General features: G+C 62.4%; 2 protein-coding genes across 6 annotated transcripts; one reads left to right on the top strand and one right to left on the bottom strand.

The window, feature by feature from the left end:
* Window positions 1-79: 79 nt before the first annotated feature.
* Window positions 80-10,664, bottom strand: KEAP1 (kelch like ECH associated protein 1). 3 transcript variants are annotated; one of them, XM_090059752.1, is made up of 6 exons: window positions 10,527-10,664; window positions 8,754-9,375; window positions 7,333-8,018; window positions 6,701-6,906; window positions 6,438-6,614; window positions 80-216 (listed from the first exon to the last, which is right to left on the bottom strand). In XM_090059752.1, exons 2-6 carry the CDS (start codon window positions 9,294-9,296, stop codon window positions 209-211), a joined length of 1,620 nt encoding a protein of 539 aa, XP_089915878.1. In that variant the 5' UTR covers window positions 9,297-9,375; window positions 10,527-10,664; the 3' UTR covers window positions 80-208. The 3 variants fall into 3 exon arrangements, with proteins under 3 accessions (XP_089915878.1, XP_089915876.1, XP_089915877.1); XM_090059750.1 differs by lacking the exon at window positions 80-216 and adding an exon at window positions 5,543-6,079; XM_090059751.1 differs by lacking the exons at window positions 80-216; window positions 10,527-10,664 and adding exons at window positions 5,543-6,079; window positions 10,031-10,254.
* Window positions 3,002-5,605, top strand: SPC24 (SPC24 component of NDC80 kinetochore complex). 3 transcript variants are annotated; one of them, XM_090059780.1, is made up of 7 exons: window positions 3,004-3,142; window positions 3,608-3,696; window positions 4,150-4,347; window positions 4,695-4,840; window positions 4,936-5,027; window positions 5,196-5,272; window positions 5,361-5,605. In XM_090059780.1, the coding sequence occupies exons 3-7, from the start codon at window positions 4,182-4,184 to the stop codon at window positions 5,543-5,545; spliced, it is 666 nt and encodes a 221-aa protein (XP_089915906.1). In that variant the 5' UTR covers window positions 3,004-3,142; window positions 3,608-3,696; window positions 4,150-4,181; the 3' UTR covers window positions 5,546-5,605. The 3 variants fall into 3 exon arrangements, with proteins under 3 accessions (XP_089915909.1, XP_089915906.1, XP_089915908.1); XM_090059782.1 differs by having other exon boundaries at window positions 3,087-3,181; XM_090059783.1 differs by lacking the exon at window positions 4,695-4,840 and having other exon boundaries at window positions 3,002-3,142; window positions 4,937-5,027.
* Window positions 10,665-10,977: the final 313 nt, after the last annotated feature.

The raw sequence follows: 10,977 nt of genomic DNA, 5'->3' as shown, positions 1-10,977 counted from the left end.
CCGGGCTCTGGCCTCTGGCTCAGGTTCCTGCTCTGGTTCTAGCTCTGGTTCTGGCTCCAGTTCCTCATTGTGGTTCTGGCTCCGACTCCAGCACGTGGTTCTTGCTCCGGTTCCATTTCCAGCTCTGGTTCTTGGTTTTGGTTCTAGGACCAGTTCTGGTTCCCAGTTCCAGCTCTGGGGGGTTTTATCGTCTCTTTTTCTTTTTTTTTTAAAAAACTTTGGAAAAAGGAAAAAAAAACAGGAAAAAAAACCAAAATGGAGAACACGACAAAAAGGGAACACGCACATGCACGCACATGCGTGAGCCTACGCCCACGCACTCACACACACCAACTGTAGAGGTGGGACCCCCCCCCGCCCCCTGGCACTCTGGACACTTCTTGTTTCAGTTGTTATTAAGGTTTGTTCCTGCTCCTGTGTGTGTGTGGGGGGGGAGGTTGGGAGGATCCCTGAGCAGCTCCCCCCTACAGCCACACCCCCAAGCCATGTCCAGCCCCAGAGATGCTGATTTTTAAACTGAGTGTGCATTGATGCTGGGGTGTGAGGGAGCAGCCACTTAGACCTCTCTCACCCCACCCCCCAAGCCTCTGAGCAGTCCCCTCAGACCCAGCGCAGTGCCTTGGGCTGCCCCCCACCCCCCTAGCACCTCTCTTTCCCTCCCTTAACTTATGGGGAGGGAGGTCCCTGGGGGGGGGGTTAATCCTTTCCTTCCCTTTGCAGTGGTGAAGCCTGAGAATTGATCTTGGAGGGGGAGTACCCTCCCATGGGGGGCAGGGTCTGTTCTCAAGGGTGACACCCCCTGGTCCCCCCCATGCCACAACATCCCCCCCCACCGCCAAGTCTTCCTGTCTCCACCTCTTTGCACAAACTCGGCAATACGGCCACAGGGGACAAGTGAGAACAGCAGGAACCTCCTGCCCCCGCCACAACCCCCTGCAGCTTCCCAGTTTGCCCTGACTTTTGCCTCATGATCAAGCCAAGATCCCATCCCTGCCCCCACCAGCCCCTGCCCCACAGAATGCCCCTGCCCAGTGCCTCCCTCCCCTCAAGAGGAGCTCCAGGCCTTGTCCCCCACATCCCTCTCCATTGCTCCAGCCTGGCTTAACCAGGGGACTTGGGGAGCACATTCTCCCCCAACTCAGTGCAGCTGGATGCCCCCATGCAGTAGGCAGGAGGAGAGGGTGCCCAGTGCCCCTGGGGTCTAGCTGGGGATGTTTGGAAGGGGGACGGTGAGGCCACAGCTGGGCCCCCCCTTGGGGCAAAAGGTCAGTGCAACCCCCCCCAGTGCACCCAGACCCTGACCCCCGCCCCCAAGCTCTTGAAGCCATGTCCCTCCTTTGCATGGAGAGGCAGCCCTTGCCCCACACTGTCTGGGCCAGACCCCACCATGCATCCCCACTAATTAGGAGCGAAGCAATAATAAGCACCCCCACTCTACCCTGCTTTATCCAGCTTGCCACCAAAGCATCTCCATGCCAAGTCCCCATCCCCGCCAACCCTCCCCTCCAGGGCTGCAAGGGGGGAGTGGGCTGGGGGCTGCTCCCCCCCAACACAGTACTGTAGCAATCGATGTGTCTGCTCCAGCCTCCCGGGGGGGGAGGGGGGGGCATCCCCTTTCCCATCCCCCCTCCCCACCGTAGAGCTTTTATTTTTGTATGCGGGTCGGTCCGTGCGGGGCCGGGGTCGCCCTGTACATACTGTGAATAGCTGCTGTAAATGCCCCCCTGGGAGAAGGGAATGCCCCCCTCATGGGGGCAGGGCTTGGGGAGCGGTGCTACCTGCACCCCCTGCCTGCCCCCCACACCTCTTGTACAGCCCCCCACACCATGTATCATACCCCCCTCCTGGGCACTGTCCGTTCTCCGTCACAATGTCCTTGTGATGTTTGCCCCTCTCCAGCCGGTCACAATAAAGCCAGGAGGAAGGGAATTGCCTCTGATTGCTGGGGGGTGCAGGGTAGGGGCATCAGCACAGGTGTGCACCACCAGGAGGCAGGTGGGAGGGCAGGCAGGGCAGGGGTTCTAGGTGTGCAGGGTGGTGCAGGTAGTGCAGAGTGGGGGCAGGGGCAGTACCACCTGGGTTTGCAAGGGGGTGGACAGCAGTGTACCACCTGGACAGGGTGGGGGCACAAATATGTGCCACTTGGGCAGGGGAGAGGCACAGGTGTTTACCATCCAGGTGTGCAGAGCAGGTAGGGGGACCATGGCTATGTACCACCTAGGGATGCAGGCTGGGAAGGGGGGGAACGCGGGGAGGGTTCGGGGGGAGGGGGCCATAGGTATCACTTGTGTGTGCAGGGCACAGATACACAACAGCCCAGCTACACGGGGCGGTCCCCTTAACTGTGCCCGTCCTGCCCACTGCCCCAGCCTGGAGCTAAGAGCGAGCCCTCTGTCAACCCAGCCCCAGCGCGGCATCCAGAGAAGACGCCAGTAAAACACCCGCCCAAAGAAAGAGCTACTGCCCCTGCCAGCCTTCACTAAGGTGATCGGTACCTGCCCATAGGTTCGGCCAGCCAACCCTATACAGGCTCCACGGCCCCCTATAGGTCCAGCTGCCCTTTAGGTAGGGTGCAGGGGGCACCTATAGCGCGGACTCTCCTAGGCACCGTGCAAGAGGCTTCTTTAGGCTCGAGTTCCCCTATGCACAGTGCGGGAGGTATCTATAAGCCTGGGCCCCCCTATGCAGGGTCCAGGGGCACCTATAGGCGTAGGGTCCCCTATGCACGGTGCAGGAGGCGTCTACGGGCCCGGGCTCCCCACAAGGTGCTGCATGCTCTCCTGCCATCTGGTGGAGGTCGACTGTGACAACACCCCGATCAGACGGAAGCAGTTAGCGCATGCACTTCAGCCCTCTGACTGCAGAAAACGCGCAGGCGCAGTCGGACCCGGCACAAGCAGGGAGGCATTGCGCATGCGCAAGGGCCGCTGGCGGTTCGTGGCTTTCGAAAACGCTAGTACTGTTCATTGGGCGGCGCGGGACGCGGGCGGCCAGTGGCGTGGGTGGGAGGGGCGGGGGCCGCGCTCCCATTGGGCGGCGTGGGCTGCTGGCAGCCAATGACATGGCGCAGGTGGCTGGGCGAGAGGCAAGGCTCCGCTCCCTGAGGTGCGGTGTTGGCATCGTATAGGGTTGGGGTGCAGCGGTGAGTGTGGGCTACCGGGACCGGAAGACCCCTGACCGGGTATTTCTCCTCCTCTGTGTGGGAATCCTACGTTTCTGGGACCCCCCTCCTGGAATCCCCACTTCCGGTTTTCCTCCCCTCAGCCGGACCAGAAGCTCCACTTCCGATCCCCCTTCACCCCCAAGGTCCCCGCTTGCCGCCCCCCAAGGCCCGTGGGTCGGACCCCCGGGGTTCCCTCTTTTTCCTTGGGTCTGGAGGTGCCCAAATTAGGGTCTTGCAGGCAGGACAGGGGGCCTGGTTTCAAGCCTTGAAAGGGTGCTCAGCTTTCCTTTCCTTCATCTTGGATCAGAGGGGCCCTAGACATCCCTACTCAGCAGAGCCAGCCAGATTGTGTCCCCTCCAGACCCGAGCCTGGGGGGGTGGATGAGAGGCTGCCACTAGGGGGACTGCACCCATTCTAACAGCCCTGTCAATGTTTTATTGCAGACCCAGCAGGGCCACAGCCCCTGGACACCTTGCTCTGCACAGGTGACATTCCTGCCAGAGCATAGGGAGTGCTGGGACATAGCTCGCAGGTGGGTGAAATGGGCTGGGGGGTTGAATCACCTTCCTGGATGAACTCAACTGAGGCTCTGGGGAGAGATGTGGGTGGGTTGGATGTGGGCCCTGAGCTGGGGGAGGTGTTTGTCATCTAGTAACCTAGCCACATCACTTGTTGGGAACCCAGGGGGCTGGGCTGGGGGTGGGGGGGTCAGGGTTTGTGCTTAAGACCCACTGCAGCTGCTTCCAGGAGCTCCCAGGGCTACATGTTGGGGTCTCCAGCACATTCCTTCCTGAGCCAGTCTGAAGACCCAACCGCACCAGGCTGGGAGCAGCCAGGATAGGACCCAGGGTGTGCTCAGCTTTGAACCCCTGTATCCCCTAAGTGCTTTGAACTAATTCCTGGGGCTCATCCAAGCTGTTGGTGTGAGGCATGGGCAGGGTGGAAACTATAGCAGGAGCTGTACCCACCCCCCTGCCTCCCACAGGGCTGGAGCCAAGGGAGGGGCCAGGGGCAGCTATGCTCAGTGAAGGGATGCAGGAAATGGAGGTCATCAGCACAATGCTGCTGAAAGTGATGGCATCTGGGCGTGTGGAGGCCCAACTGCACCACAGCCTTGAGCAACAGGAGCAGGTGCTGGATGAACTCCTGGACACACAGGCCACTGCTGCCCAGCTCGTGAGAGGTACACCCCCCTCCCCCATGCCCTTGAAGGGTATGGCTGGGCCCTTTCAGGCCATTGGACCAGCCATATCAAGGACATCTAGCCTCTGCTGGGAGCCCTGAGGTCTTCTGTCTGTGTCAGGGGGGAGGTGGGGACACGATGGTTCAAACAGGGAGGTGGGGCAGGGCAGCTTGGACACACCTGGGTTTTCTCTTGGCCATGGGACCAGCCATGCCAAGGATGCCCAGCCCCTGCTAGGAGCCCAGATGCCTGGGTTCTCTCCCAGCTGTAGAAGAGGGGATGGTGGAGTGGAGACTAGTGGCTAGAGCAGGGTGGTGGTGCTGGACATTTGGATTCTGTCCCTGAAGACCTCATGGGCACGGAGGAGAAAGTAGCCCATCAGCTTCTAGCCAAAGAGGAGGAGTTGCAGCACTGCCTTCAGCGGGTGCAGGCTCTGGAAGCCAAGGCACAGACAGCCACTGAGGAAGGCATAAGGCTGCAAGGCAGTATGGCATATCCTTCCCTGGTGGGAGGTGGGGGGCAGGTGGGGCTCCGTGGGTTGTGGGAAAGGGCCCAGCCACAGAGGAAGCTCCTTCACTGCCTGGCACAGCACTGCGCCTGGAGCTGGAGCAGCTGCAGGAAGAGATGCAGCGCCTGGACCAGGATGTGCAGGAGGATGCCAGTGCTGTCCCACCAGCCACGTGAGTCAGGGACAGGGATGGGGGGTGCACAGGCAGGGGTGGCACCAGGCCCCCTCACCTGCCTGGAGGGGCAGCACTCTCCTCAAGGCCTGGCTCAGCCCCTGTAGCTACAGGTGAGCCACTCCTGCTGCCGCCCCGCCTCCCACAAACTGACACACACTATCCCAGGTACACAGCCCAGCTGTACTACAAGATCAGCCGCATCGACTGGGACTATGAGTGTGGCCCTATGCAAGTTAAGGGCAGTATCCTTTCCTGTTGGGGGGGGTCACCACCTCCCCTTTCCTACCCAGCTGCTGTACCCTGAGTTTCCTTAACCCCACCCCTCTCCAGTTCATTACGGTCCAACCATTGCACAGCCTATCAGTATTGACAGCAGCCAGCACTCACGCAGCTTTGTTGCTGACTACCTGTGGAGCCTGGTGGACACAGCCTGGGATGGGACGGGTGCAGGGAGGGCTGGAGGTCACAGTGCCCCCCAAGGGCTACCCCTTGCCAATGCAAGTGGCTCAGGCTAATTGCAAAGGGGTTTATTGGTGTCATGGTGAAAATCAGATAATTAAACAGCCAGGTCCAGCCCCACAGCCTCATGCCTCTTTGGAGCCGGGGGGGGCATCCTGGGGACTTCCAGGCCCTGAGAAAGGAAAGAGGCCACGTTCCCCAGCATCCTGATTTGTGCCTGAGGGTGCTCAGTCCGGTCCATGCCAGTCAAGGCCTGTCACTGTAGTCCTGCCCTGGGGCCCAGGGGGGCTGCACACAGCTCTACCAGCAGGCAAAGGGTCCAGAGAGCAACGCCGCCACGGGGGAGGGCGCCCAGAGGCTCCAGGGGCACTAGGAGCTCTGCATTGGCAGCCCCAGCCCCTCCCCGGCCCAGGCACAGTGGCGTCGCCAGTGCTAGCAGCGGCAGCCAGGCTGATCACGGCAGGGCTCCATGGTGACAGCCACCCCCACGCCACTGCGGCCCGACGTCATGCATGTCACCTCAGTCCAGGTGTCAGTGGCTGGGTCATAGCACTCCACGCTATCCAAGAATGTGTGGCCATCATAGCCGCCTGCCAGGCAGAGATGGGAGGCATGCTCAGCATCAGGCCTGGGTCACACCCCACAACCCTGCACAGGAACCTCTGGGGTCATAGATGAGTCAGACTGGCAGGGTGCTTGGGGTGGGGTCACCTTCAGCTGCAGAGACACAGCCCTTCCTGGCCTGCAGGTCCAGTCACCCCTGACCCCAGCCCCAGCAATGCCCAGGCCCAAGAGCCACAGGTTTCACACCTAGGACCCGAGCCCAGGGATGGCAGCATGGTACTGGGGGAGACCAGTGTCTATGGCTGCCTGGAGCACCCTCCCCCACAATCCAGGAATAGAGTCCCCCACACAGGCAGCTCTTGGGGGAGGCAGGGAGGGGCTCACCCAACACGTAGATCTTGCCCTGGTACATGGTGACGCCAAGGGCGCTGCGCCGGTGCCGCATGGGGGCGACAAAGGTCCAGGCATCAGCCTCCACATCGTAACGCTCCGTGCTGTTGAGCTGGTCTGTGCCATCATAGCCCCCCATGGCGTAGAGGCAGTTGTTCAGGGCGCAGATGCCTGGGGGATCACAGTAGGGGAGTCAGGACTCTGCACGCTCCCCCTGCCTTCCCCTGCACCCCCATCAGCTCCCCGCCCCTGCTCACCAGCGCCACTGCGGATGGTCTTCATGGGGGCAATAGGATGCCACTCATTACGCTCAGGGTTGTAACACTCAGCTGAGCGCAGCCGGGCACTGCCATCAAAGCCACCCACAGCATAGAGCAGTCGGTTGAGCACAGCCACACCCACCCCGATTCGCCTTGTCTGCATGGGTGCCACACGCTCCCACACATCACGCTCTGGGTCGTACCTGCAGTCCAGGGAGACAGGGTCAGGGCCTGGGAGGTGGGGGTGGACAATGAAGCCAGGCTGGGCTGATGCCTTCCTGGGACTGGAGTCTTCCAAGCCAGCTCCCCTCAAACTCTGCCCTTGCTCCCTTCCTATTACCCATACGCCCGGACTCTACTTCCCCCTTGAGTACCCAGATGCCTTGCTCCTTCATTCCCACCAGGACCCCTGGTTTTCCCCCACTCCAGCAGCTGGACACTTGGCTCCCCTCCACCTCTGTCCCTGCTTCCCTAGGCCAGGACAGCTTGCTCCTTGCCTTCTCTCTCCTGCACCTGGATACTTAGCTCCCCTTGCCCCTGTCCCTCCATCCCCACGTCAGGTCCTCAGCTCCCAACCCCAGGGCCCACTGGCAGCTCTGAAGTTGGGCTGGGACCAGGACCGCCCTGACCTCTCGACGCTGTCATGGTGGACACAGCCGTGGGAGCCGCCGACAGCGTAGATGAGGCCGTCGATGACGCCGACACCGATGCGGTTGCGGGGAACGCTCATGGGGGCACAGGGCGACCACTGGTTAGTCATGGGGTTGTAACAGTCAAGGGCACCTGAGTCTGTGTTGCCATCAGGCGAGTTGTTGCGCCCGCCCACGGCGTACAGCAGCCCCCCCACAGCACAGCTAGCCAACCCGCTGCGAGGCACCTCCAAGTCAGCCAGTCGCAGCCAGGCACCATCATGGGGGTTGTAGGCTTCCAGGAAGCCAAGGGACTGGCGATAATAGCCACCGGCCGCGTAGATAAGCTGGCCCACCTTGGGCGTCCGGCTGGGCAGGCGCTGTGTGGGCTTATGCAGCGTCAGGTCCTGGAAGATCTGGGCCAGGTAGTCCTGGCAGCGCGTGTCACCCTGCAGCACCTCACACTCGCGAAGCTGTAGTTGTAGGAAGCCAGGGCTGAGTGCATGGCACCGTACAGCCTTCAGTAGCGCCTGCACATAGGGGCGCCGGCTGGCGCAGTCGTAGCGCACCCAGTCAATGCAGGCATGGAAGACCTCAGACTCACAGCGCACATTCAGCTCATCCCGGCTGATCAGCGTCACCAGCTGACAGTGCGACAGGTTGAAGAACTCCTCCTGCTTTGCCACCTGTTGACAATGGCGGCATGATGAGGACATTGGGGGCACCAGCCCCATGGCCCCCTCCCCCTTCCAGTTCTGGAGGTATGTGGTATACAGAGGCCCAGGTCCAGCCCCCACTGCCCTGAGAAGGGGGGCACTGAGAGGTCCTGAGATGCCCATACGGGCAGGGGGAGGTCAGGGCATCTTCTCGCCTGCTGTTTTGATACCTCTGTCTCTGCAGATACTCTGAGTGCCCCCGTCCCCCAGCTGTGGCCCACCTGTGCCCACGTTCCCCCATCCCAACTCCAGGCTACTCCAGCCTTACTTCCTATATGACCCTGGTTGCCCCTTGTCATGGCACATCACTAGCGCCCTTATAACCTCCATCACTCCCCCATTACTGACTCCCAGGAACCCAAGAGGCAGCCCCTTGCTCTGCCCTGCCTGGGTCAGCCACCAGGGTGAGCTACACTGACCTGAGCAGGCTGCACTCCACCCCAAACCAAGGAGGGAGTCTGGCCAGAGCCAGTCCCTCACCCTGGACTCTCCCAGACGTGGAGTGAAGCCTATCTCTGTTGTGTTAAGGCTGTTGACTCCCGGCAACCCCGCCATGCCCCTCTCCTCCCGAGAGATGTACTTACTGAGGGCCCCTTCCCTGCCTCCCACCCCTCCTCACCTGCCCAGAGTGCATGGAGTTGTACTTGCTGCAGCCCCCTCCTGCCCCCTGGCACCCTCCTGCCCTGCTCTTCAGCCCCCCCTGACCTCCGCGAAGTGCCTGTAGATGTACTCCCGTGCCCGTTGATGCAGCTCGCTGCAGTCAATCTGCTCAGCAAAGTTGGCGATGCCAATGGCGTTGCTGGGGTCTAGCTGTTGGGCAAGGAAGTCAGCACAGGCACGGACCACACTGTCGATCTGGTACATGACAGCGCCGTTCATGACATGCAGCACACACCGCTCACCCACAGCGATGGAGGCTGTGTAGGCGAACTCAATAAGACGCTCCATGACCCGTGGGTGGATGCCCTCGATGGGCACCACCTCCATGCCCTGTTCCCGCAGCCCTGCCGTGAACATGGCACGGAAGACAGGGCTGGATGAGGCCAGCACCACCTTGTGGGCCTGGAAATCAGCAGGCGGTGCATCGCGGTAACGCACACGCAATGTCACATCGCAGAGCTGCTGGCTCAGCCGTAGCTCGTTCATGATGGCCAGTGCTTGGCATGGGTGCTCATCCAGTGTGTAGCTAAAGGAGCGTGGCCCTGCCGGTGAAGGTGTCACCTCTGCCTGGCACTCAGGTGCATACATCCTGGCAGCTCTGGCGGAAGGCAGCTACACAGCTGAGGACAGCACTGTGGAGCTTGGATGCTGAATGGTGCCATCACACCTGCAGGGGAAGAGGCAGGGGGTTAGAGGGGGGACCTCAAAACTGCTCCCCCACTTAAACCAGAGGGAGCCCAAATCTGCCACTGCACCCCACCCCCAGGTCCTGGAGTGTGAGGACTACAACACCCTGCCCAAAGTGGGAATAGGGGACCCAGATGTCTGGGAGGGAAGTAGGGCCCAGTAGGCGGTAGGCATGAGGGCCTGGACACCTGGGCTCATTTCTAGTTCAGGGACAGCAGTAGGACCCAAGGGGTTAGAGCAAGGAGTTGCTGGGAGCTCGGACACCTATGTTCCCCTCACTCTGGGTCCTAGATCCCCCTGTCAGGTTGGTTTCAGGGAGGACCCTAAACCTGCTCCCCACCTAGAACCAGGGGGACCGCAACCCTGAAACCAGGACAGGACCTGTCTGGCACCCTCTTAATCACCAGGCTGGCATCACAGCTTTGGCCTGTGGGGACTGGGTGACCGGGAGTGCAGGCCCAGCTGTTAGGTGCATTATGGTAGCAGGCCCCAACCACCTTTAAAAGTCAGGGCCCTCCCATAGCCCCAGGCACTGGGCAGACCCCCTATGCCAATGGTCCCCCCAGGGCTGAGCACCGCGGGGACTTCCCCCCCAGGGTTAGGGGATACACCTAGGACCTTGGCCCCCCACCCACCTGCCTCCACGCTTGGGGGGACTCGCTAGCAGGCAGGAGCAGCACCGGGCCCGTGACACAGCCGCCATGCTGAGGGTGGCGCCTATTCCTGTCTCCTCCCCAGAGCCCTGGGCCGGTATGGGCTGGCGTAGGGAAACTGAGGCACGCTCGCAAGAGGGCGGAAACACGGGGCCCAACGCCCCCAGCTCCATCCCTGGGCCGCACTCCCCCCCCAAACCAGCGGAGAACCCAGGCGTCCGGACTCCCAGCTCCCCGCCCCGGGCCCTGCTCCCCTCCCACCGCGGCGGACTGAACCCAGCCGTCCGGACGGGGGGCGGGGCCGGACCCCCCACTCCGGCGAGCAGGGCGCGATGACGTGTTGCAGCCGAGGGGCGCCCCCCACTCAGTGCCCCGTTGTCTGACTCGGGGAGGGGGGGAACCGCCCTCCCCCCGCAGAGCCCCGCTCCCCCCACAGGATCCGGCCCCCCAGCCAGGGAGGGGGGCGGGGGGCACTCACCCGGCCATGGCTGCGCTGCCGGGCCCGGCTGCCGGGGGGCGGGGGGAGTCACCGTGACTAAGCAGAGCGCGCGGCGCTGTCAGAATAAGAGTCCAGTCCCGCCCTCCCCAGGCCCCGCCCCCCCGCCCCACCCCCTGATAGAACGCGGCGGTGCCAACTTTCGACCCGGCCCCGGCCCCGGGTCCGCTTGTGGGAGCGAGGGGTCTTGCCGCGGGGGGGGTTCGGGGTTCGCCCTCCCCCGGACCAGGAAGGAACTCCAGGCGTTCAGCCTCCCAGCTCTACCCCTCCCGGAACCCAGGCGTCCGGGACCCCTATTCCCACCCCAGGACGGGGGGCGGCGGGGAGGGGAAGGGAGGACGAGCGAGCTCCCAAGCTTCTCCCCATCGCCCTGCCCGGAGCTCTGCTCGCTGCTCCGCCGAGGTGGGGGGAAACTGAGGCACGGAACGCCACC

This window comes from Crocodylus siamensis, chromosome 8 (genome assembly GCF_052110815.1).
Source record: "Crocodylus siamensis isolate JL-2025a chromosome 8, ASM5211081v1, whole genome shotgun sequence".
Classification (NCBI taxonomy): Eukaryota; Metazoa; Chordata; order Crocodylia; family Crocodylidae; genus Crocodylus; species Crocodylus siamensis.
The sequence above is the reverse complement of the archived record's forward strand: the minus strand, read 5'-3'. Positions and strand labels throughout refer to the sequence as shown.

Excerpts from the sequence above, each read along its gene's own strand:
- SPC24 (XM_090059780.1), top strand. The coding sequence starts at position 4,182 with ATGCTCAGTGAAGGGATGCAGGAAATGGAGGTCATCAGCACAATGCTG. Across the intron at positions 4,348-4,694 it reads TGCTGCCCAGCTCGTGAGAG|ACCTCATGGGCACGGAGGAG; the intron begins GTACACCCCCCT and ends CTGTCCCTGAAG. Across the intron at positions 5,028-5,195 it reads AGTGCTGTCCCACCAGCCAC|GTACACAGCCCAGCTGTACT; the intron begins GTGAGTCAGGGA and ends ACACTATCCCAG.
- KEAP1 (XM_090059750.1), bottom strand. The coding sequence starts at position 9,296 with ATGTATGCACCTGAGTGCCAGGCAGAGGTGACACCTTCACCGGCAGGG. Across the intron at positions 8,019-8,753 it reads TCTACAGGCACTTCGCGGAG|GTGGCAAAGCAGGAGGAGTT; the intron begins GTCAGGGGGGGC and ends CATTGTCAACAG. Across the intron at positions 6,907-7,332 it reads CACCATGACAGCGTCGAGAG|GTACGACCCAGAGCGTGATG; the intron begins GTCAGGGCGGTC and ends CCTGGACTGCAG.